Source organism: Castor canadensis, chromosome 12, assembly GCF_047511655.1.
Source record: "Castor canadensis chromosome 12, mCasCan1.hap1v2, whole genome shotgun sequence".
NCBI lineage: Eukaryota > Metazoa > Chordata > Mammalia > Rodentia > Castoridae > Castor > Castor canadensis.
In genome coordinates, this window is record NC_133397.1 from 109,532,512 (window position 1) to 109,557,000 (window position 24,489).

Here is a 24,489-nt window from a genome sequence, read left to right on the forward strand (position 1 = left end):
AATAAAAGAGGAAATTAAAAGGTTCCTGGAAGTCAATGAAAATGAAAACACAACCTCCTGGAACCTATGGGACACAGCAAAGGCAGTCCTGAGAGGAAAGTTTATAGCCATGAGTACATATATTAAAAAGACTGAAAGATCTCAAATCAATGACCTAATGATACATCTCAAACTCCTAGAAAACAGGAACAAGCAAATCCCAAAACAAATAGAAGGAGAGAAATAATAAAAATGAGAGCTGAAATCAATGAAATAGAAACCAAAAAAACCACACAAAGAATTAATAAAACAAAAAGTTGGTTTATTTTGAAAAAATAAACAACATCGATAGACCCCTGGCAAACCTGACTAAAATGAGGAGAGAAAAAACCCAATCAATAAAATCAGGAATGCAAAAGGGGAGATAACAACAACAAACACCATGGAAGTCCAAGAGATCATCAGAGACTACTTTGAGAATCTATATTCAAATAAATTTGAAAATCTTGAAGAAATGGGCAGATTTCTAGATACTAATGATCATCTAAAACTGAACCAAGAGGTCATTAATCACCTGAATAGATCTGTAACACAAAATGAAATTGAAGCAGCAATCAAGAGTCTCCCAAAAAGAAAAGTCCAGGACCTGATGAATTCTCTGCTGAATTCTACCAGACCTTTAAAGAAGAACTAATACCAACCCTCCTTAAACTGTTCCATGAAATAGAAAGGGAAGGAAAACTGCCTAATGCGTTTTATGAAGCCAGTATTACACTTATCCCAAAACCAGGCAAAGACACCTCCAAAAAGGAGAACTATAGGCCAATCTCCTTAATGAACACTGACACAAAAATCCTCCATAAAATAATGGCAAACCGAATTCAACAACACATCAAAAAGATCATTCACCATGACCAAGTAGGCTTCATCCCAGGAATGCAGGGGTGGTTCAACATATGAAAATCAATAAATGTAATAAACCACATTAACAGAAGCAAAGACAAAAACGACTTGATCATCTCAATAGATGCAGAAAAAGCCTTTGATAAGATCCAACACCATTTCATGATAAAAGCTCTAAGAAAACTAGGAATAGAAGGAAAGTACCTCAACATTATAAAAGCTATATATGACAAACCTACAGCCAGCATTATACCTAACGGTGAAAAACTTAAGTAAGTAAACTTAAGTTTACTTAAGGAGTAAACTTAACAAAGGATGTGAGTGACCTCTACAAGGAAAACTATAAACTCCTGAAGAAAGAGATTGAGGAAGACTATAGAAAGTGGAGAGATCTCCAATGCTCATGGATTGGTAGACTCAACATAGTAAAAATGGCTGTACTCCCAAAAGCAATCTACATGTTTAATGCAATTCCCATCAAAATCCCAATGACATTCATCAAAGAGAATGAAAACTCTACCGTTAAATTTATTTGAAAACACAAGAGGCCACGAATAGTCAAGGCAAAAAGAACAATGTTGTAGGTATCACAATACCTGACTTCAAATTATATCACAAAGCAATAACAATAAAAACAGCATGGTACTGGCACAAAAACAGACATGAAGACCAGTGGAACAGAATAGAGGATCCGGATATGAAGCCACACAACTATAAACAACTTATGTTTGACAAAGGCACTAAAAATATACCATGGAGAAAAGACAGCCTCTTCAACAAAAACTGCTGGGAAAACTGGTTAGCAGTCTGCAAAAAACTGAAACTAGATCCATGTTTATCACCCTATGCCAGTATTAACTCAAAATCGATCAAGGACCTTAATATCAGACCCCAAACTCTAAAGTTGGTACAGAAAAGAGGAGGAAACACTTTGGAACTAATAGGTATAGGCAAGGACTTTCTCAACAGAACCCCAGCGGCTCAGCAACTAAGAGATAGCATAGACAAATGGGACTTCATAAAACTAAAAAGCTTCTGCTCAACAAAAGAAATGGTCTCTAAACTGAAGAGAACACCCACAGAGTGGGAGAAAATATTTGCCAGCTACACATCAGACAAGGGACTGATAACCAAAATATATAGGGAACTCAAAAAACTAAACTGTCCCAAAATTAATGAACCAATAAAGAAATGGGCATGTGAACTAAACAGAACTTTCTCAAAAGAAGAAATTCAAATGGCCAGAAAACACAAGAAAAAATGCTCACCATCTCTAGCAATAAAGGAAATGCAAATTAAAACCACGCTAAGATTCCACCTCACCCCTGTTAGAATAGCCATCATCAGCAACACCACCAACAACAGGTGTTGGTGAGGATGAGGGGAAAAAGGAACCCTCTTACACTGTTGGTGGGAATGTAAACTAGTACAACCACTCTGGAAAAAAATTTGGAAGCTTCTTAATCTAAACATAGATCTGCCATATGATCCAGCAATACCACTCTTGGGGATATACCCAAAAGACTGTGACACAGGTTACTCCAGAGGCACCTGCACACCCATGTTTATTGCGGCACTATTCACAATAGCCAAGTTATGGAAACAGCCAAGATGCCCCACCACTGATGAATGAAAATGTGGTATTTATACACAGTGGAATTTTATGCAGCCATGAAGAAGAACGAAATGTTATCATTTGCTGGTAAATGGATGGAATTGGAGAACATCATTCTGAGTGAGGTTAGCCTGGCCCAGAAGAGCAAAAATCGTATGTTCTCCCTCATATGTGGACTTTAGATCAAGGGCAAACACAACAAAGGAATTGGACTTTGATCACATGATGAGGAGAGCACACAAGGGAGGTATGAGGATAGGTAAGACACCCAAAAAAAAAAAACAAAAAAAACACAAGATAGCATTTGATGTCTTCAATGCAAAGGAGAATGTAACACATATGTACAGGAAAGCAATACAAGGAATCTCCCCATATAGCTATCCTTATCTCAACTAGCAAAAACCCTTGTTCCTTCCTATTACTGCTTATACTCTCTCTTCAACAAAATTAGAGATAAGGGCAAAACAGTTTCTCCCTGGTAGCGATGGGGTGGCGGGGAGAGGGAGAGGGCAGAGAAAGGGAGGGGGCGGGGGGGAGGGGGGAGAAATGACCCAAACATTGTATGCACATTTGAATCAAAGAAATAAAAAAGAAAAAACAGAAATTAAATTCAATATATAATAATTTTTATTACAACAAATTTTTAAGATGTACATATTCCGTATATTGATGTATACATGCCTACACAAGATATATGATATTGACATAAGGCCTCAATGAGCAAAAATCTTTTATCAGGCAATTCAGTTAATGGAACATAAGTTAAGCTCCTGTAATGAGTCAGCAGCACCGTAACTAGAGAAATAATCACTACAGAAAGGAAAATTCACTGTGCTATCATCACCCAATTCACTGGAGACATAGTTTAAACGTGTCAAAGGTCAGAACTGAACAAGCAGACCTGCCCAGTAGAGGCAGGTCCAATGTAATGCTGTGCGTGAGGAGTGTCCACTTACTCTGAAAAGCAGGTGGACACACTATAAATGTCTGCTGGAACGGATCTGTCTGCGTGCAGATCTGGGTGGCTCCGGGCTGCAAGGAGACGCCCTGCTGGGTGACTCCAGGCACAGGCGCGGCAGATGATGGGTACAAAGCCGACTGGTAATTCAGCAGCGAGACGTCTGAACTAGCCAGAGAAAGAGTAGCTGCTGCTGCTGTAGAACTGGAAGCTAGGACACTGGCCTAGAACAGAAGGTCATATTGTACATGGGTATAAGGCAGAGATAGACAATATTTTTGTGTATGCAGAATCTACCCAGAAAAACTTAGAACAAAGTTTTCAAATGTAAGGTTGATGGTCTTTCAAATAACTCTCTGCTTAAGAAATTTTCCCAATCTCTGAATTTAAGACATATTATAAAGTCAAATAAGCAAACAAAGAGTAATAAATGGGTTTTTTTTTTTTTTTTGGTCCTGGCCTCAGTGTAGGTATATAATTACTACAAAAAATTACTTCTACACAAAAATTCCTGGGTGGTAGTGCCCATTTAAAAGTAGACCAAGCCAGGCAATGGTGGCTCATGCCTGTAATCCTAGCTATTCAGGAGGATAAAAGTTCAAAGCCAGCCCAGGCAAAGAGTTCATGAAACCATCTGGAAAAACCCTTCACAAAAACAGGGCTGGTGGAGTGGCTCAAGGTGAAGACCCTGAGTTCAAGCCCCAGTACCACAAAAATAAACAAATAAATAAATAGTAGACCAAATTAAGAAATTGAGAAGCTTACAGCTTCAGAAAACAAACTTAACTATAAATACTGCTCCAGAGCAAACAAATGCAAAACTATCCTTAAAGATAATTAAAGTACCTTTTAGTAAAGTATTGAGACAGAATAATCCTTCTCCTAACAGGGAGAAAGAGTCATTTGGCTAAAGTCAGTACAACAGCAGCAGTATATAACTCAGATCCATTTGACTATGCTGAGACTTATGAAGCCATGCAGTAGGCCTCTGTCCCTCATTTTTTTCAGCATATGACCTATTAGGTGTATCAACCTACCCCACCTTCCATCACTTTTGCCAAGTAGAAAATTCTTAAGAAGCAACAAGACCATCGAGACAGACTGGTTGCTTTATGCCACCCTGTCCTCTCAATCATTTCTATTGCACAAAGGCCTGAGCTGTAAAGTCATCCACTGGGTACCTGATTGTGCACGGTGCTGAGCTGGTTGCTGAAGCTCATGGTTAGGTTTGTGCTTGTATTGGGAGCAACATGTGTAGTGAAGGGGCTCTTGATCTGACTCACTGTATCGTACATGTGAGCCCTCCGCTTGCAGATCTCCATGTTCTGGAAACAGGACTTAACACTGAAAAAGATTCAGAGTCACTAAATCAATGCAGGAGTTAAAACAGCAAGTAACTCAAGCTGAACATAAATTAAACTTTCTTTTTTTTGAAGTACTTTCAGTTAAAAAAAAATGAATCAAGAGTTTTTTTGTAATCATGAGAGGAAAATATACATTTAAATTTTCAATCTTATGAGTTTTCAACAGAAAGATAAGCATGAGTAAGCCAGCCACACAGCAGCAAAGTTGCTGCTAACTTGAGAGCTCCATTTGCACGACGGCAACCCCACCAAGAACCACATCACACTACACCATACTCACTGATTGCTATGTGGAAAATCCAGGAGGTGAGTCATCGTCACAAACTGATGGTTAAGGGTTTTCAGAGGAGTAATTCTCTTATCTGCATCAATTGTTAGCATTTTTTTTAACAGATCAATGTATTCTCTTCGGTCCGCCTTCTCTGCCAACATGTCTGTTCCCTCTAAATCTGTAGACATATTCACCTTCCAAGGAAAATTCAGAAATATACTTCTTTACTTAAGTTTAAAAGTAGATTATGGATTTATTGTATCTGCTTTTCTCTCCAAAGGGGAGGGAGAAGATATTTAATGTTAGCATTTGAGCAAAGAGAAACCTGAAGGAACTCATTTTTATTACACTGTAATAATTTTCATGGGAGGAAATTCTTCTTACACTGCCTAAGTGGTAGAATAAAACTGAATAAATTCTTGTCATTAAAAATTTGGAACAAGTTAAACAAAGTAATTTTTACTGCTTAAATATAAAAGTTTCTAGGTAGGCGCTGGTGGCTCATGCCTGTAATCCTATCTACTCAGGGGGCAGGATCGCAGTTTGAAGCCAGCCTTGGCAAATAGTTCTGTGAGATCCTATCTTAAAAAACCCCTCACAAAACTAGAGCTGGTGGAGTGGCTCAAGGTGAAGGCCCTGAGTTCAAGCCCCAATACCACAAAAAAGGGAAAAAAAAAAAATAATATATATATATATGTGTGTGTATTTCTATTGTTTAAAAGATTAAATGACAGAGTCAGTGCAAAGTGTTTAAACAGAATTTGGAACATAATAAGCACTCTCAATAAATGTTAACTTTATGCAATTATTTATTTAGTAGAGAAAATGGAATAAGACACCTTCATAAACAATGTTTTAAAATATTGATATGTAACAAGACCAGTTAAGCAAAAGCAAGAGTGAAATAAATATACACAGGTTGAATATACTTTATTCCAAATGCTTGGGACCAAAAGTGCTTCAGATTTCAGAGGTTTGGGATTTTGGAATATTTGCACAATTACCAGAGGAGCACCCTAACATCAAAATCCACAATGCTCCAAAATCTGAAAATTTTTAAGGATCAAGTCAGCATTCAAAGATTTCTGAGCATTTTGGATTTCAGATATCTGGATTAGGGATATTCAACCTGTAATATTATAAGTATCCATTGTTAGGATTCAGGTGTACCCTCAATACATGGCAGAATATTAATGTGCTTTTTCTGTAAAAAATGAAAGAACTAATAAGGCAAAAAGTTAAATCTGTCTTTAGTATAGCAACAGAAATGTGTCTCTGATTCAAGAACCATATAAATGTCTGACTTTCTAAAACGTGCCATACTTACCTGAGCCATGTCATCTAAACAGTTAAAAATATATTTCCGAGCTTCTTTTGATTTTATTCCAGTCTCCAATTCATGTTCTTCGGGTGTCTATAAAATATGAATTTTAAAACATTCCATCTGTATGTTATTTTCGTATATTATTCTAAATTAGAGCCAGAACAAGTGTTGTCACCTAGCCAACCATTGATGGCGCAGATTACAACCAGAAAATCATCCGGTGGACAGATGAAGCCTTGATTTCAGGCCACCCTTTCAACAGTGATAAGATAAAAACACCCTGAAGAAGGTCAGGTCAACAGGGATGGACCATCGCTCTCTTAAAGCACTTGTAGCTGACCTCTCCATGGTAACTGTTCAAGGGGCTCACAGGCAGATGCTACAGGGACAGTCAAATTCAAGAAATGGGCTCAGAAGTAAAATGCAGACATTTGTTTCAAGAAGATACATTAAGGACTGAACGTGAGCAGTTTAAAAATTTGATCTTCTATCATGTTTACTGAGAAGTCTCTAAAATAGTCATTACTAAATTTCTCTAGTTCGTACCGCTTAATGGTGAACACTACTGTGCACATATTCAACTTCTCGTTCTAAATACATGAAGTAACTTCAGCCTACTGAGCCAGCACTTCATTAGTTTGTTTTAACCAAGAATAAGCTTAATGGGTACAGTGAAGTGATTCTTCATCCTTCTGCAAACACACCTTTCCCCTTCTCCTTCCTCTCCTTCAAGCCAAGAATTTAATAACTAAAGTTCACGTTCAAAGTAGGAGGCAGGGAATAGAGGAGTGAGTAGTACTGGGGAAGACAGACCTTAAGCCTCCACAGTGGGTACCCCAAATTAGGATCTCTGTTGAAAAACCTGGTTGTTTTTGTTCCAGCACTGAGAAGATATTCAGCTGGCAGGCCTTGCGTTTGTGAAATGTAACGAATCTGAAACATCAAAACCATCAAATATCAATGTGGGAGTGAAATTAGAAATTATCAAAGATTTTTACATTAAAATATTAATTCTAGCCAAAAAAGGAAGATACTACAAAGAAATTAACTCTTTGACCAATACAACTGAATTTTGTCTATAAATAATCTGCAAATACATAATACAGACTTGTGCACGGTAACACACAAATACTCATTTAGTGACCACCACATTACCACATCTGATATTTAAAAGGGAAGACAGTTTTTAGGTTTTTTGCTTTTCTGTTTGTTTTTTGGCAATCCAGGGGTTTGAACTTAGGGATCTATACTTGTTAAATAAAGCATTCTACCACTTGGGCCACACCTCCAACCCCAGTTTTGAGATTTTTGAGTGCCATCTTTTCTTTTTGTTAGGCTTTTGTAAAAAGCTCCAAAAATTTTAGATTTCTAGGTTAGACCAGAATAGTTTCCAACAAACTTTTTCATGAGTTACCTTTTTTCCTCCTTTTTTAAAGATACATTACCAAATTCAAAAGATTAGGAAAAAATTCCCTCAAATATCTTTCTTCCTTTCAATTGCCCTACTTTAAATAGCCACAGACTTCTCTCTCACACCGAGATTCGGTACTTAACCTAGCCTTTCTATCCCCATTTTAGTAGGGGGCAGGTATTGTATTTACCTCAGTCAACATTTATTAATCACCTACTGTGAACTAGGCCAGCAGTTCTCAAACTATGATGTGCTAGGATCCCTGGAGGCTCCCACCTTTGCAGGCATCTATGAAGTAAATGTTGTTTCCATGATAACACTAACAAAGCTGTTTGCCTTTTCAATGTCCTCTCACAGACACAGGGACTTTCAAGTGATATGTGATGATACCACTGCTCTGATGGCTATGAAATGTGTTTGCATACTTTTGTTTAAAAAAAATCTGTCTGATTTCTCACAGCTGTTTGCTTCTAAAATTCTCCCCAACCAGAAAAGCAACAGAAGGGGTAATCTGCTTCTCACCCTACCCTTGAGAGCAATACCAAGAAATGACTTTTTTCTTACAAATTCCTGCCATAAATGAATGGCTATAGTTACTATGAAATGAGAAAAAAAAAATTGTAAACAAGAAAAAAAAAACCTTACTTCCTACCTTTCCCCAGCCCCAAAATTCCCAGTTTTAATTTCTAAGACATCAGCTATGTCGAAAGAGCTCCAGAGGATCCTTGATAATTGCTCTGTGTGAGGAGCTGGGGATTGAACTCAGGGCCTCATGCATGCCAGGCAAGCACTCCACCACAGCCACAACCCCAGGCCTCAATAACTTTTTAGTATAAAGCAGGAGTTTGCAAGCTATGGCCCATAGGCCTGGTCTGTCTGCTGCCACAACACAATTTTAGATACAGCAATATTAGTCTCAATCTAGGGAGCTGCCTCACTGGAAACCAAACTATAACATTAGCAAATAGGAAAAGAAAAGTTAAATGTGAATAAGAACATTTTAAATATGAACTTCTTTTTCAAGTAAAAAGGTGAAATATTTTTGAAATCCATGATAAAAATCTGTACAATGAAATCTTATGCAGACATTTTATGTGACAGGATAAAGGGTATTTGTTGACATATAAAAGAAATTCTTAATATAGTAAGTAGAAAAGCAGACTGTAAATTAAATAACTCTCACTTAGTTTTTAAAAAACTACTACACTTTACTGATTCTAAAAGGCACATTTCAAAGCCAGGCATTGTAGTATATGCCTGTAATCCCAGCACGTGGGAGGCAGGACAACCTGGTGTCAGACCAGCAACTAAGACGAAAGCTTCAAATGGGGCGGTCTCCGCGTATCATGGGGAGACAGACGCTACTGCCTTCCACTGCCCTTGGTCCTCACAGCTCCAAAAAGAAACAGGATCTTGATAAGCTCTATGAGCTTAAGTCCAAAGCTCGACAGATTATGAACCAGTTTGGCCCCTCAGCCCTAATCAACCCCTCCAATGTCTCATCCATAAAACCAGAACGAGCTAGCACCCTGTACAAGGCTCCATGGCCAATAGCACTACAGTGGTAAAGATACCCGGCACTCCTGGACAGGGGGTCGTCTTAGCCCTAAAAACAATCAGGTATTGACCAAGAAGAAATTCCAGGACTTAGTAAGAGAAGTGAACCTTAATGAGCAGGTGGATGAAGATGTGGAGGAGATGCTGCTGCAGATGGCTGACAATTTTATTGAGAGGGTAGCAATAGCCGCCTGCCAGCTGTCCAGCTGCACCTAGAGCACCAGTGAACATGTGGATTCCAGGATTTGGCTCTGAAGAAATCTGACCCTACAAAAAAGCTTGCACCACAGAAGCTCATAAACACAGAATGCCACTGATGCGGAAAACAACCAAGAAATAACACGCAGAAAGGGCAGAGAATGGACAACAATGTATTTGGAGATACTTGAGCTGAGACCTCAGCCGTCTCATTCTTGGAATTTTTTTTAAATGCTTTACAGAGAAGCATATTTTTTTTATTAACAATGCAGCAATATCAATAATGACTGAGATGATTTGTCAAAAGAATAAAGCCTCCTACCCTAAAAAAACAAAACTAAACAAAACAAAACAAAAAAAACCAACCTGGGCTCCATAGCAAGATCCTGGCTCAAAAAAATCTAAAAAAATAAAAGGTACTGTTTTCATATTAACATTTTGAAACTGGGAAATACATCACAAGTTATAGTTATTGTGATTTAATTGGCAGCATTTTTTCTTTCTTAAAGGAAAAATGGGGCATCCTTCAACCAGTGGTATCTTCAATCTGATGAAATATGTTTGTTCCTTTATATCCACAACTTTATATGTACAACAAAACTATATGTACTGCACATACACTCATTCTTTCTTTCAATAAGCATTATTGAGACAAGCAGCAGTGACTTACAGAAACAGACTTAGCTCTTACTATTGTAAAGCCTGCAGTCTAATAAGGGACAGACACTGACTGTATAATTCAACCTTAAAAAAAAATAAAAACAAAAAATATGTAATTAAGGAACCTGAGCTAGAATGGGACTGGTGAGGAAAGGCTCCTTAGGGAAATGACCCTTCCACTGATAAATAACTAAGCACTTGCTGAATGAAAGAATGGGCGGTGGTGAAGAGTGCTGGACTGTGGGAACAGAATGTGCAAGGACCTGTGCCGGAAGGAAGGAAACTCTTTTTTTTTTTTTTTTTGTGGCACTGGGGTTAGAACTCAGGACTTCATGCTTGCAAAGCAGGCACCCTACTGCTTGAGTCACACCTCCAGTTCAACATATTCTTAAGCAATGCTGAAATGATGACAATGGGGCTGGAAGGAGAGTAAGGGCAGGGGCAATCCATGCAGGAGCTCTGAGGACATATTTAGGCCTTTTATTCTAAAAGCAATGGAAATCACTGGAGCCTGAGGGCATGGTATGTTCGCCATCTGTGTTTTGAAAATCTCACTCTGAAAAAAAAATTGGACAGATAAGAGAGCAGCAAAAGGGATAAGGTCTAGCAGTGTAGGTAATTAATTGATGAAGACAGCCTGGACTAGTATAGTAACAATGGAAAAACATTAATATCCTCAAGAAGGATTTAAGACATAAATAGGGAATATGTCCATATGCACCACACCCACACACATACTGCAAGCTACATTTCCTTCACAGAATTTACAATTGTATTATCAATTACATGCATGATTTCTTTAATGTCTTTCTCAATCTACAGCCTATGTGAGGGCAAAGACAATGCTTTACTAAGCACTGAATCCCCCATTGCCTATAGTACCCGACACAAAGAAGGCACTCAATAAACAAATAATAGGTAAGAAATAAACACAAAGTATACCAAAACATAACAGGTTGCCTCTGAGTAGTGGAATTTACAGGAAGTTGAAGTCTTTATCTCTTGACTTACTGCCATCTTTTCTAATTTAGCTATATTGATGTACTTCCAGAATTAAAACATTAAAATGTTTAATATTATAAAATGAAAGTTTCACTGTGAAAGTAGAAGGGGAAGCCATCACCCCAATGCTTCCATAAAGCTTAAAACAAAGATGTTTATCAACAAAAAGCCAAAAAATATCACTGTCACTAGTCAAACAAAATGTCCTTCACAAATGTGAAGCAATTAACTAGTATCTAGAGAGGGGATACACAATTGACTTCAAGACTGAAAAATGTGCCGTAAAATCTCAAGCTACAGCATCTACAAAAGATCCATAGCTAATATCATACATTCGGCAAAAAGCTGAATGCAGGATGTCCACTCTAGATATTCGCATTGAGCACTGAAAAAGGAGTTCAATGCGAGGCATTCAGGCAAGGGGAAAAGGTATCTAAGTTAGAAAAGAACGTAGAACTGAATTTGTGCTTAGCAAACATGAAGTCCTGAGTTCAAACTCCAGTACTACCAAAAACAAAAACAACTGAATTTGTAGGTGACATGATCTTGCACACAGAAAATCATAAGAGAGCTGAAGGTATGGCTCAAGTAGTAAAGCACCTGCCTGAGTTTAGCCCCCGTGCTGCAAAACAAAAACAAAAACAAAAACATAAGAACTCACAAAAAAAACTATTAGAACTAGAATTCTATTAGAAAACTACCAAAATCAAGGATTGAGGATGTAGTTCAGTGGTTGAGTGTTTGCCTAGCATGCATAAGGCCCTGAGTTTGATCCCCAGTACCGCAAATTAAAAAAAAAAATCTAAGATCAAAATATGAACTCGATTTCAAAAATCAATTATGTGAATACACTAATAAAGAATTTGAAAATGAAATTTTAAAAATTCCATTAGCTACACCGTCAAAATATACTTAAAGATAAATTGAACATATGTGTTAGACATGTATTCTGAAAATTACAAAGCATTACTAAAGAAAACCTAAATAAATGGAAAGTCATGCCAGGCCTGTGGATCAGAAAAATTAATAGTGTTAAGGTAGCAATAGTTCTCATAGAGATCTTTAGAGTCAATGAAATCCCAATCAAAATTCCAGCTGGCTTTCTGAGGACATTGATGAGTCAATCCTTGCAGTTCACATGGAAATGGAAGGGTCCCAAACAGCCAACACAAGCTTGAAATAGAACTAAGTTGGAGGATTTATACTTCCTGATCGCAAAACTTATTATAAAGCTACAGTAATCAAAACAGCCTGGCCGTTGTATAAGGGTAGATGTAGGGCAGCTAGGTAATATGACAAAGAAAGGACAGTGTTTGAGCAAATGGCACCGGGAGACCTGAATAATCACAGCAAAAGAATTAGGTTAGAACCTTACCTGACACCATGTACAAAATCTGTCTCAGAATCAAAGACCTAAATGCAAGAACTTAAAATTTAAAAACTCATAGGAAAAAACAGAAAGGAAAAGTTACATGATGTAAGATTTTGCAATGATTTCCTGGGTATAATACCAAATGTACAAGCAAAACAAAAGAAAAAGTAAAGCAAATTGGGCTTTGCCAAAGTAAAATACATGTGTGCACCAAGCACCATCAACAGGTGAAAAGGCAACACGTGACACAGAAGAAAGCATTTACACATTGTGTTTGATACCTAGACTATAAAGAACTACAACTCAACAACAGAAAACAACCATATTCAAAAATAGGCAAAAAGCCTAACAGACCTTCCTCCAAAGAAGCTATTCAAATGGTCAGTGAGCACATGAAGACAGACAGATGCTTAAGGTCAGGTGTGACATACTCACACTGGTAAGCCAGCATATAGGGGGAACAGTCTGAGATCAACCCTGGGCAGAAAATACAAGCAAAAAGGCCTGGGGCATGGCTCGAGTGGTAGAGTGGCCATGAGTTCAAACTCTAGTACTATTTAAAAATAAATAAATAAATAAAAAAGCAAGGTGCTCAACATCACTAATTGACAGGAAATACAAATGAAAAATCATAATGAACTACTACTTCACACTCACCAGGATGACTATCTTTAGAAAAACTAAAAGTAATAATAACATTGGCTAAGACATGGAAATACTGAAACCTTTATGTACTGCTGGTAAAATGGTGCAACCTCTGTGGGAAACAGTTTGGGGGCTCTTCAGAAAGTTAACCATGGAATTAATATGACCCAGCAATTCCACTCTAAGCCATGTACCCAAAAGAAGTGAAAACAGGGACTTAGATATCTGTGCACCAATGTTCATAGCAGAATTACTCACAGTAGCCAAGAGGTAGTAACAACCCATGTGCCCATCAGCAGACGAATGGATAAACAAAATGTGGCATATACACAAAATAAAATATTATTCAACCACATAAAGGAATGAAGTTCTGACACAAGCTACAATAGGGAGGAACCTTGAAAACATTACGCTGAGTGAAAGAAGCCAGTCACAGAAGACCTCATGCTATCTGTAAGGAATATGATATGCCAGAATAGGCATTTTCTATATAGAGAACGTACACTGGCAGTTGCCTTGAGGCAGAGGAACGGAGAAGGTTGGGGGGTAGAATGAGAATTAACTGCTAATGGGTACTGGATTTCTTTATGGAGTAATGGAAATATTTTGAAACTGGCTATGGTGATGGTTGCCCAGCCCTGTGAACATACTAAAAACCACTGAACTGTACACTTTAAATGGTTGGATTTCATAGCATGTGAACTCTATCTCTATAAAGTTATTTTTAAAAACCCAGCTGGACCCTGACATATGGATCCTTTTTTATTACCAATGATGTCTCAAGATAAACTGCCCCCAATCTTGGTCCCCACGGCAGCATCTTATTTATTCGGCATGGGAGAAACTATTTCTTCCTATCACCAAAGTTCCCTATCAGCACACCACACAAAAATTCTCACCAGGACCAGATCGTGTCTTTATAAGTAAAGCTCTAGTTGTTATCTCAGCAAATTGTTATACAACTGTATTTGCTTCCACCTCCTAGGAACTTTACAACAGCAATCTGCTACTAAGGCTGAAGTGATGCCTCAATAGTCGGTCTAGCAATAGCACTCTTGGAGGCTATAACCACTCAGAGCAAGCTGTTCTCAGGAGTCCATGAATCTCAGAAAGTTGTGTTCAAACATTGTGTGTATGTTTTCTGAAAAAGTCCACAGCTTTCATCAGTTTTTCAAAAGGGCCTTAGACAGGCAGAGTAAGAACCAAGTCTATGCTTTCCCATCATTTACTCCCCCTATATCTTTTTTTTTTATTTTTTAAATAAGGAAATCAGCTCATTTCTTACAAGGTAAAGGAGCAAAATATTAGAAACTTACAAAGCACAATGCAACCCATTTTTTTTGCAACCCATTTTTTATATTTCACTCAAAAGCATTTCCAAAAAGTCAAACTTTGCTAACTAATATATGCTACAACCACTCAAACAGACTGAGACAAAGTTCTAAAATGAATAAGAAAACACTGTTTTGCCCTTTTCCTCCTTCTAATCATTATAGATAATCGTTTATTTCTCTAAACAAACAAACAAACAACAACAACAAAAAACCTGGTCTATCTGCTAGGTACCAGGCACTGTTGACACCCTGGTGAAATGAAACAGTCTCTATCCTCCAGGAGTTTCCGGTACAGAGGATAGAATCTGGTTTGTTTTTTTTTTCCCCAAAAAGAATAAGAAAAGAGAATTTGCAATTTACTTCCATGGCAAAACTTTTATCTTCAGTGGACCAATTCCTTAGAAAATGTAGTCTGTTTTCTCCTAAACCTCATCTATTGTGACACACAGATCATTTATTATACTACTTTACAATTCAGATGATTCTCTCAGAAATCCTATTTTTGCAGAGACTCAATCTCTACCATAGTATGTGGGATCTAATGTGTTTCAGTCTTAAGACAGTACTTACTTCAGTGTGTGTCCCATATAAAAGGAAAGAACAGCTTGTAAGTGAGTCAAAGTTCACTGTGAAAACTCCAGCTCTCTTGCTGGCAGAGTGGCTCAAGTGGTAGAGTACCTGAGACCTTGAGTTCAAACCCCAGTATCACCATTAAAAAAATTTTAAAAACTCTCCATCCTTACTTTGCTCTTATGTCTTTACTCACAAGACACAGTTAACTAAACTTTAATAAATCACTACAGGTCTTAAGTAATTCTTAAGTAATATAAAATACTTAAGTAACATAAAATATTACTTATACATTACTTATAAGTAATATAAAGTAAAATTCTTTTGTTTCTTTGAGAGTGACAAACACATAGGTTCCATGGTGTGACGGTGAGCACTCTAGCCTCTGAATCTAGAATGGCAAACACAACCTTAGACCAAACAGAACGTAAAGAAAGTTTTATGCTTTTTTTTTAAAAAGTCTCTAGTAATAATTAGACCCTCTTTCCCTAGTGTCTAAATACTTCACTAGCACTTTTCTTCCTTTAGAATCTATTTCACAAGGTTGTGGGTGGGGCTCAAGTAGAGCTCCTGCCTAGCAAGTGCAAGGCATGAGTTCAAACCCCACTACTGCTCCAAAAAAAGAATCTATTTCACTAGTAACTAGTTGAATGACCCTCGAACAACATGAGGGTTAGCGGCACTACCCCTCCCAAAATGGAAAATTCACGTATAACATTTTTGGGGGTACAGGGCAAGTGCTCTGCCCCTCAGCCCCATGTATAACTACTGACTTCCCCTAAACTTAATTACAAATACCCTGCCACTGACCAGAAGCCTTACCAGTAAGTAACATGGCTGAATACTACATATTTTGAACATGTATATTATATACATGAAAAACATGCAAGAATCACGAGAGATCACTTTTTCTTGTGATACGCAGTTTACTAGAGAGACAAGTGCCTGAGTGAAAATGATAAGCATGAGGCAGCATTTTAAGTGAACCCTTGCTACACATGAGCAACAGGAGGCGGCTTTGAAATGACTACAGAAGAACAGTATATGCTGCAGCTAGGATTTCATGCTGAATCCTGATGTGTGTTAACATTTCTCTTGACTGTGGAAGACATCACGGATGGTCAGTGTTTCTTAAGTTTTGATAAATTTTACCTTTCTAGAATAGATTTGTATACATTTTATGGTAGCAAATGTAAAACAGACTACTCTCTGTTATATTTTATGCATTTATGATATACCTAATTTTTCTTAAGTTTTTACTGTATTTCTAGACTATGCGGTTCATCTTTTTTTTTTTTCCAAGTTGCTTTAAACCTCAAAAAAAAACCAAAACCACAAACGTGAAGTCCTGCAATTTAAACTCCTGTTGTTTCATGGCCACTGTACTTGCTTTCTCTGTCTATTCAAAGAAGCACTCTTACCTGATCATATTCTGAAGCACCAGGATAAAGTGGCCATCCCAGAAACAGCTCAGCTATTACACAGCCCAGGGACCACATATCAATAGCTTCACAAAATGGTAATCCAAGAATAATTTCAGGAGCTCTATAAAAATAAAACCATCAGATTAAAAAAAATGGACATTATTTGGGGAAATTAATTAAATGACTAAACCCTGTTGTAGTATCAGCTAAATGTACATTCATGTAATGAAACCGAGAACGATCTTTGGTACCTAATTAGGCATCCAAACCTCTTGGGGCCAGATGTGTTTTGGAACTCAGAACTTACTGAATTACAGAAAGGTAATATAGAATATAAACCACATACTGCATAATCCCAATGGAGCTCAGGGTAGTGCCCCATAATCATACACCTTAGTATTTCCGTAATGAAACCTCGAGCAGGCATTATTAGGTTAGCTAAATAAAGACCTTAAATAGCCTTACAGTGAATTCAAATCAGGACTTGCCAACAAATGAGTTTAAACCTAACTTATGAAAAATCTTTCACTTTTGAGAGCTTTCTGAATATTGGAATCACATATAAAGGAACATAGATTATTTCTTTTTTATTCTTAGCACCTTCTTAATTAACCCAGGGCCTCATGCTTGGCAAGCATTCTAACACCTGAGCTATGCCCCCAGCCCTTTTGTTTTTATCTTGTTTTTGAAACAGGGTCTTCTAACTTTGCCTAGGCTAGCTCTGAACTCACAATCCTCCTGCCTCCTCTGAGCAGTTAGGACTGCAGACGTGTACGACCATACCTGACCATTTTAATTATTAAAATCAATGAAATGGCCTGGTCAGTAAATACCTTTTGTGACAAAAGTGCCTCCTGAAGAGACATGCTTGTTGATAGCAGGCTCTAGAGCCAGCTTGTCAGGATTTGAATGCTAGCTCCATCATTAATAGCTGCAGTCATGTAAACTGGTTTATCTGTGCCTCTGGTTCCTCATTTATAAAAGGAAGACAGCAAGGGCACCTATCACACAGGGTTACTATGAAGTGTAGATAAAGTAATATTTGGATCATTGCCTGGTACATGGTAAACACTATGTAAATGTTAGATATAGTAACTATTATTATTATTATATTATCATTATTTCAAATCTTAGAACTCTGTTTGTGCTTTTAGAAATATTCATTACCATTAATGCTTCAAGTAAGAAACATAACTCTAGGAACCTTAAATCTACAAACTGGTAATGCAAAAACTAAGATACACACACATATATGGACATATTAAAATAAAATTATTGTCCTCATTTATAGATGAGGAAACTGAGGCAAAGAGAGATTAGGTAATTTGCCCAAAATCACATAGTAAGTAATAAGCAAAAATCTGAATCTCTGCAGTCTGGCTCCAGAATTCAGTATATTTTACTATCTTTTAGTAAGTAAAAGTTATGTATGCACTTATCCACATAAATCTAATTGGTATGATGCTATGCATACACAGGCATTTCTCAAACAATGAGTAAAAAAGCTAAGAGAAAAACAGGTTCAAACAGGAATGGTAGGAGTAGCAAATCAACCTTGGTTTGATTTCCAAGCAAGGAATGGTAACAGGCACTAACATCAATAATAACAACAATAATAATAATAATAAATGACTCATAGTGTTCACTATGTGTTATGCATTGTTCCAAATTCTTTATAAATGCTGAGTCAGCTAATCCTTACAATAATCCTAAAGAAAATAGGTATTATTGTATGCCACCAATTATAAGCTGCACATTTTTTCATGTTTTAACATCTCTAAAATTAAGATTCTTTTTTTTTTTTTTTTTGGCAGTACTGGGGTTTGAACTCAGGGCCTCACGTTTGCCAGGCAGGTGGCTCTAACACTTAAGCCACTTCCCCAGTCCTTAAAATTAAGATTCTTGTAAACAACAGTATATCTTAGGTTAATGGCAATGTTTTTATTTTCTTACATGGTATATAAATAATGCTGCATCGTGTAGTCACTGGCATCTTAGATTCTGCGGGATAAAGCGGTATCTCATCTCTCCATTGGACAGATGAGGAACCGGAAAGGTTAAGTAGCTTGTCTGAGGCCACAAGCAACTACACGCTGCCTGCAACCAGGCAGTCTCCATCAAAGGTCTGTACTCTGAAGCACTTTATCACTTTCTCTAAAACTTCCTTTTCCTTCTTACAAGTCACAGAATTTGGATCTGTAAGAACACTCTAGGCCCAAACTTCTCATATTAACAGGAGGAAAACTAGAAAGGCAGATGTGTCTATGAGGAACCATCTAACTGGCCATACACTCACGGAGGGCCTAGGTTTTCCAACCTTCAGTTTCAAGTAATATATACCCATTGTCACCTTGTATGTATGTATATTGGGGATGGGAGTTGTTTGAGCAGGGAGGGTATAAAGTAAAGGTATTTCCCTAAATATCCTCCCAAGTAATTACCTATCAATAGGAAACAGGGTAGACTGGGCTGGAGGCATGGCTCAAGTGGTAGAGTGCCCACTTTACAAGTGTAAGGCCCTGAGTTCAAACCCCAGTATCACAAAAAACAAACAAAAAACCAAAGTAGATTAGGGAACTCCTCAGTCAGCTGTCCTGATCCTTATACTAAAATAGCAGAAGACCTAGGCCTGTTCAGAGTTACTCTACTTGACACTAAGAGTAGAACCACCAATATCACCAGTTTTTATACCTGATATGAACCGTGGCTTTGTTCACCAAAGAAGCATCCCTCAAAAGTGACATTCCTGCTGCAGGTGGCTAGAGTCACAAATGAACTGATGGAATTTCAGACTTCATTAAATTCCAACCATTATGGCATGTTTTTAAAAGTCCACAAGTTTGCTAGGGGCATTAATAAAGCAGAGAGCAAGAGTACTGTGAAGCAATATAAAAGCTTTTCTAAAACTGAAAAGTAACAAAATTTATTCCACTCTCAGTGAGTAGAATCATTAATTTTCAAGTTCATGACAGTGCCAGAAATAGCTCGCAGGGAAAGTGCAAATGGCTTTATGCCAAAGTAAAAACTGGGCTTAGAACATTCCAGAGCATCAACTGAAGAGCAAAAGATTGATTTTTTACCATTCCCACTGTACCGGGGACATTATAAAGTTCAAAAGGTAGGTCACAAGGGAAAGGCCAGGTCATTCAATAACTTACTTCTTTAAAAAGGTAGCAATAATAAACACGTGGTAACTTTTAGTCTCCTGAAATTTAAAAGTTGTAAAGAAACCAGAGAAAACCGATTCAGGCCCAAGCCCCATTTAAAAAAAACAAAAGAAGAAAGAAACAACCAAAGATTGGCTGGAGTCAGTTTTTTTATTGGTTGCAGACTGCTTCTGGAGTGACAAAAGCAGCTGAGGATTTCCAGCAAAAGTTCACTCAAAACAGCAACTCTTCCCTTACAAAAAGCCAAGCCTAGCACAAGAAAATATAAATAAGCCAAGCCTAGCACAAGAAAATATAAAAAAGCAATAAAATGTAAACAAGGCTGCTCCCTGGCCCACTGAGGGCTTCTGGGCTTTTCATCATTACGGCCTAGAAATGTTAGGCTTACCCACCTCTAGGAAGCAGGAAGATGGAGCCTTTTTCTCCTTACTAAACATTAATTAAGACAGCCTTGCAGCAGGTTTACCTCTCTGGACTGAATGTTTTAACTCTAAATTTGGAAATACTTTCGTTGCATCTTTCCCCTTGGCCTCCATTGTTTCTCAGTTCCTCAGTATAAACCCAGGGAGGGTCTGGGAGATAGCTTAATGGGAGAGCACATGCACAGCATGCATGAGGTTCTACTTCATCTGTATAATCCTAAGAAGACCTGCTTTTCCAGGTCCATTTCCAGCTCTAACATTCTAACAGTAGCAGGGCAAGGGCAGTAGGAAAATGGCAATGATTGTGCTTTGAACCTTGTGACTCTCCTCTTTGACGATACACCCCCATCCTTACAGAATACACACTAAACAGGTTCTTATTACTAGAGCCAAGTGGTAGAAATAGCAATTCCTGTATTTTGAATTCCCAACTTTAAACTTTTCCATCTCAAAAAGTTCCTCCAAGGTCACGAAGTTTTCATTCACTAGCACCCAGAACAAGCTAAGGTTAGGATCACTTACCAGCACAAATCATTCTCTCTGGTCATTTTCATGAACATTCTGTTTCTTTCTTCCCATCTCAGAGGCTATCAAAACCTACTTACTTACCAGATTAGAGATGTTACATAAAGCCCAACTTCCTGCATCTGTGCTTAGGTGAAATCATAGTTTCACTCTTAGAGGAAATTAGATTGTTTGTCTAGGATAAGCTTCAGCTCCTTCTCTAGACTTTGTCCTTCCATAAACAAGTGATCTTAGCTTGAAATAAAGGCTGGCTAGTTAGTTCAGAATAGAAAAGCACTGAGTTTTAAAAAATGGCAAGCCTTTGTCCCTAAAACTCAAGCCCAAAAGACAGCAACTTTCCTTGGAGCCAGTCTACATTTACAGTGGGCCAGAGAAATAAAGTATCTTATTTCTATTGGCTGAATCATTTAGCCAAGCCCACAGCCAATGAGACAGTAGTGTGGCAACTTTCTGCCACTGGTAATATTTCGGCATGCTATCAGTAAGGCAAGCAATGTTAAAAAGGACGGTAAGAAGGCTATTGCCGGAGCCAGAATGCTTTCCCAGCCACAAGGATTTCACAGAGGTTTCTGAAAGACAAGAACATGAGGGCTGAAAGGATTACAATATGGCAACAAGGCAACATGAAAGAAGCTTAAGAGCGCCACTGTGGATAAAACCAATGACAGAGAAGGAATATCTGAGCTGCTGTGCCATCTGCCTTAGGCTTATTATCAAGTATTACTGTGAAACAACCCAACACTCATGTGAAATCCCAAACACTGTCAAGCCATGGATGATGAACTCCAGTATACGCCAATTACTCAGTAATACAGTAATGAACTTCTGTTTCTAAGAGGTAAACTTAGTTCCACTTGAAATCATTCTTACAGTCAAACAACTAAAATGCAATGGATTTTTAGGAAGCCCTGTTGAAGAATAATTTTAAAAATCTGAAAGCCTTATTTTCTACTAAAAAAGTATTCAAATGACTGTTTAAATTAAAAGGATAAGGAAAAAGGACAAAGATCAACAACCTAATACTTAAAATTATTCAAGTGAATTACACATTAGAGAATGCCAAACAACCAGAACTCCGTGAGCCTCAGTGAAAGGTCCATCAAAAATTATTTCATACAGGTAAAATACCAAGGCAAAAATTCTACTGAAAAAGAACAGACACCTAAACAATGAAGGACAAGAATGTAAAATAGGTCACACTAAGGGGAGAGTACTCATGGGAGAAGGAGGGTAAATGAAGAAAGTAAAGAAGGTGAATATGGTTTGATACACTTTCTATACAAATATGAATATAGAACATTCAAACCTGTTGAAATCACCATAAGAAAGGGACTAAGGTAGAAAGAAAAATGGAGGGATAAATCAATTTGGTGTATAATACCCCAAATACATATAGAAATATCACAATGAATCTCTCTGTATAGAGCCATCATAAATTAACAAAAATGTCTTTTCTAAAAAATGAAGGACAGTACCAGGTGCTGGTGGCTCACGCCTGTAACCCTAGCTACTCAGGAGGCAGAGATCAGGAGGACTGCAATTCAAAGCCAGACTAGCAAATAGTTCGCAAGACCCTATCTTGAAAAAACCTATCACAGAAAAGGGCTGGAGGAATGGCTCAAGATGCCCTGAGTTCAAACCCCTATACCACAAGGAAAAAAAAAATGAAGGCCAGGAAGGTGAAAAATGAGTCCTGTCTAGAGGTTGTTACTAGTTGGGGGAGGCATACGGAAAGGGTGAAGGAGGGCAAATATGGTAGAAGTGCTACGCATTCATGTATAAAAATGGAGCAATGAAACCTGTTCAAACTGTTCTAAGAAAGTGGGGGGGTAGGGGAATAAAGAAGAAAGATGGAGGGGGTGGAATCTAACTAAGAAGTACGTGCTTTGGTAAATGTCACAATGTATCCCCAGTACAACTACAATATGCTAGTACATTTTTTTAAATTATTAATAAAATAATCTGTTATCTTTTTGTTCTTCCTTTTTTCAATTTTAAAACTACTCTGCTACCTATCTTTGACAGGGCATACAAATAGTTAAAGAACACCTGCAGGACTGAAAGATTCAGATGGGGCTGATAAGCCTTCAGGCTTCAGTTATGACCTGCTCTTACCTCCTCAACACTCAGAAAAGGATGCTCAGCTCAACTCTACAGTGCACCTGGAGAGTGTGTTATCTGTTCGTACTATGTGTGGATGGGATTGGACTGCTCAAAGGAGAGTGTGAAAAGCAAATGTAGTTGGAATCTAAATCTCCCAAGGCATAAATAAATAAATGGAAGTGAAAAAAATCTCAAAATTAGCTCAAGTTGCCTAGTGTAGCATGAAAGCAGAAACCACAGGCCCCCCATTTCTTTACCACACCTCAAGTAAAAAGTATCGGTTTTATAAAAAGATAAAGATGAATGGAGATAGATTAAAAGACTTAAGATCATTACCATATCAACACTGTACTATCCAAAGCAATCTACAAACTCAATGCTATTCCTATCAAAATTCCATGATTTTTGCAAAAAACAGAAAAACCCATCCTAAAATTCATGACTCTCAAAAACCATGACCAGCCAAAACAATCTTGATAAAGAACAAAGTTCTTTCCAAAACTTATGCAAAGCTACAGTAATCAGAACAGCATGATGATGGTGGAAAGACAGACATATAGAGATTAATGGAATAGAACAGAGAGCCCAGAAACAAACCCTTAAATACATGGTCAAAGGATTTTGACAAGGATGCCAATACCACTCAATGGGGAAAGGACAATCTTTTCAGCAAATAGTACTGGAAAAACTGAATAGTCACACCAAAAGAGTTAAGCTGGACCCTTACCTTCAACAATAAGCAAAAATTAACTCAAAATTAAAAAGCTAAATGTAAGAGCTAAAACTATAAAACTCTTAGAAGAAAACAGAAGAAAAGCAACATGACAATAGATTTACCAACAGTGTCTTGTACTGACACCAAAAACATAAGCAACAAAATAGACAAACTGGACTTCATCAGCGTTAAAAGCTCTGGTGCCTCAAACAACACTGTCAACAGGTGAAAAGCGGCCTATGAAAGTGGAGAAAGTATTTGCAAATCATGTATCTATTAAAATCTGGAATATATGAAAAACTCCTACAACTCCACAATAACAAAAACCAATTGGAAAAAACTGAACAAAAGACTTGAACAGTTATCTCTCCAAAGGAGATATTGAGATATTCAACAAGCACCTGATAAAAGGTCAACATCACTAATCATTAGGGAAATGCAAATGAAAACCACAATGAGAAAGCACTTTGCACACATAAAGATGGCAATATTTAAAAACAAATACAGAAAATAACGAGTGTTGGAGAGAATGTGGGGAAATCAGAACTCTCTCATGCACTACCAGTGAGAATGAAAACTGGTACAGCCTCTGTGGAAAACCATTTGGTGGCACTGTTCAACACAGACAGAATTACCGTATGACCCAGTACTCCCACGCCAAGGTATAAACCTAAAATAGGGGCTTAGATACTCATACACCATTGTTCACAGTAACATTATTCACAAGAGCCAAAAGGTGGTAAACAACCCAAGTGTCTATCAATGGATGAAGGGATAAACAAAATGTGATATATAGATACAATGGAGTATTATTCAGCTATAAAAAGGGATGAAGATCTGTTATGTGCTACCTCAAAAACATAAACCAATGGACTGAGGATGAAGCTCAGTGTAGAGTGCTTGCCTAGCACGTACAAGGGGCAGGGTTCTAACTCTAGCACCACAAAACAACAAACATAAACCAGACACA

General features: G+C 37.7%; 1 protein-coding gene and 1 pseudogene across 2 annotated transcripts in view; one reads left to right on the forward strand and one right to left on the reverse strand.

Moving 5' to 3' along the window:
- Hipk1 (homeodomain interacting protein kinase 1) overlaps positions 1 to 24,489 on the reverse strand; it is a 60,081-nt gene that overhangs the window by 21,637 nt on the left and 13,955 nt on the right. For both annotated transcript variants that reach the window (XM_074050711.1, XM_020166341.2), the window contains exons 3-8: positions 16,585 to 16,708; positions 7,228 to 7,347; positions 6,418 to 6,504; positions 5,100 to 5,284; positions 4,637 to 4,799; positions 3,454 to 3,679 (exon numbers count right to left, since the gene is read on the reverse strand). In XM_074050711.1, coding sequence (XP_073906812.1) covers positions 3,454 to 3,679; positions 4,637 to 4,799; positions 5,100 to 5,284; positions 6,418 to 6,504; positions 7,228 to 7,347; positions 16,585 to 16,708 — 905 coding nt within the window. The remainder of the gene's footprint in view (positions 1 to 3,453; positions 3,680 to 4,636; positions 4,800 to 5,099; positions 5,285 to 6,417; positions 6,505 to 7,227; positions 7,348 to 16,584; positions 16,709 to 24,489) is intronic.
- On the forward strand, positions 9,158 to 9,896 carry LOC109688089 (transcription initiation factor TFIID subunit 12 pseudogene; annotated as a pseudogene).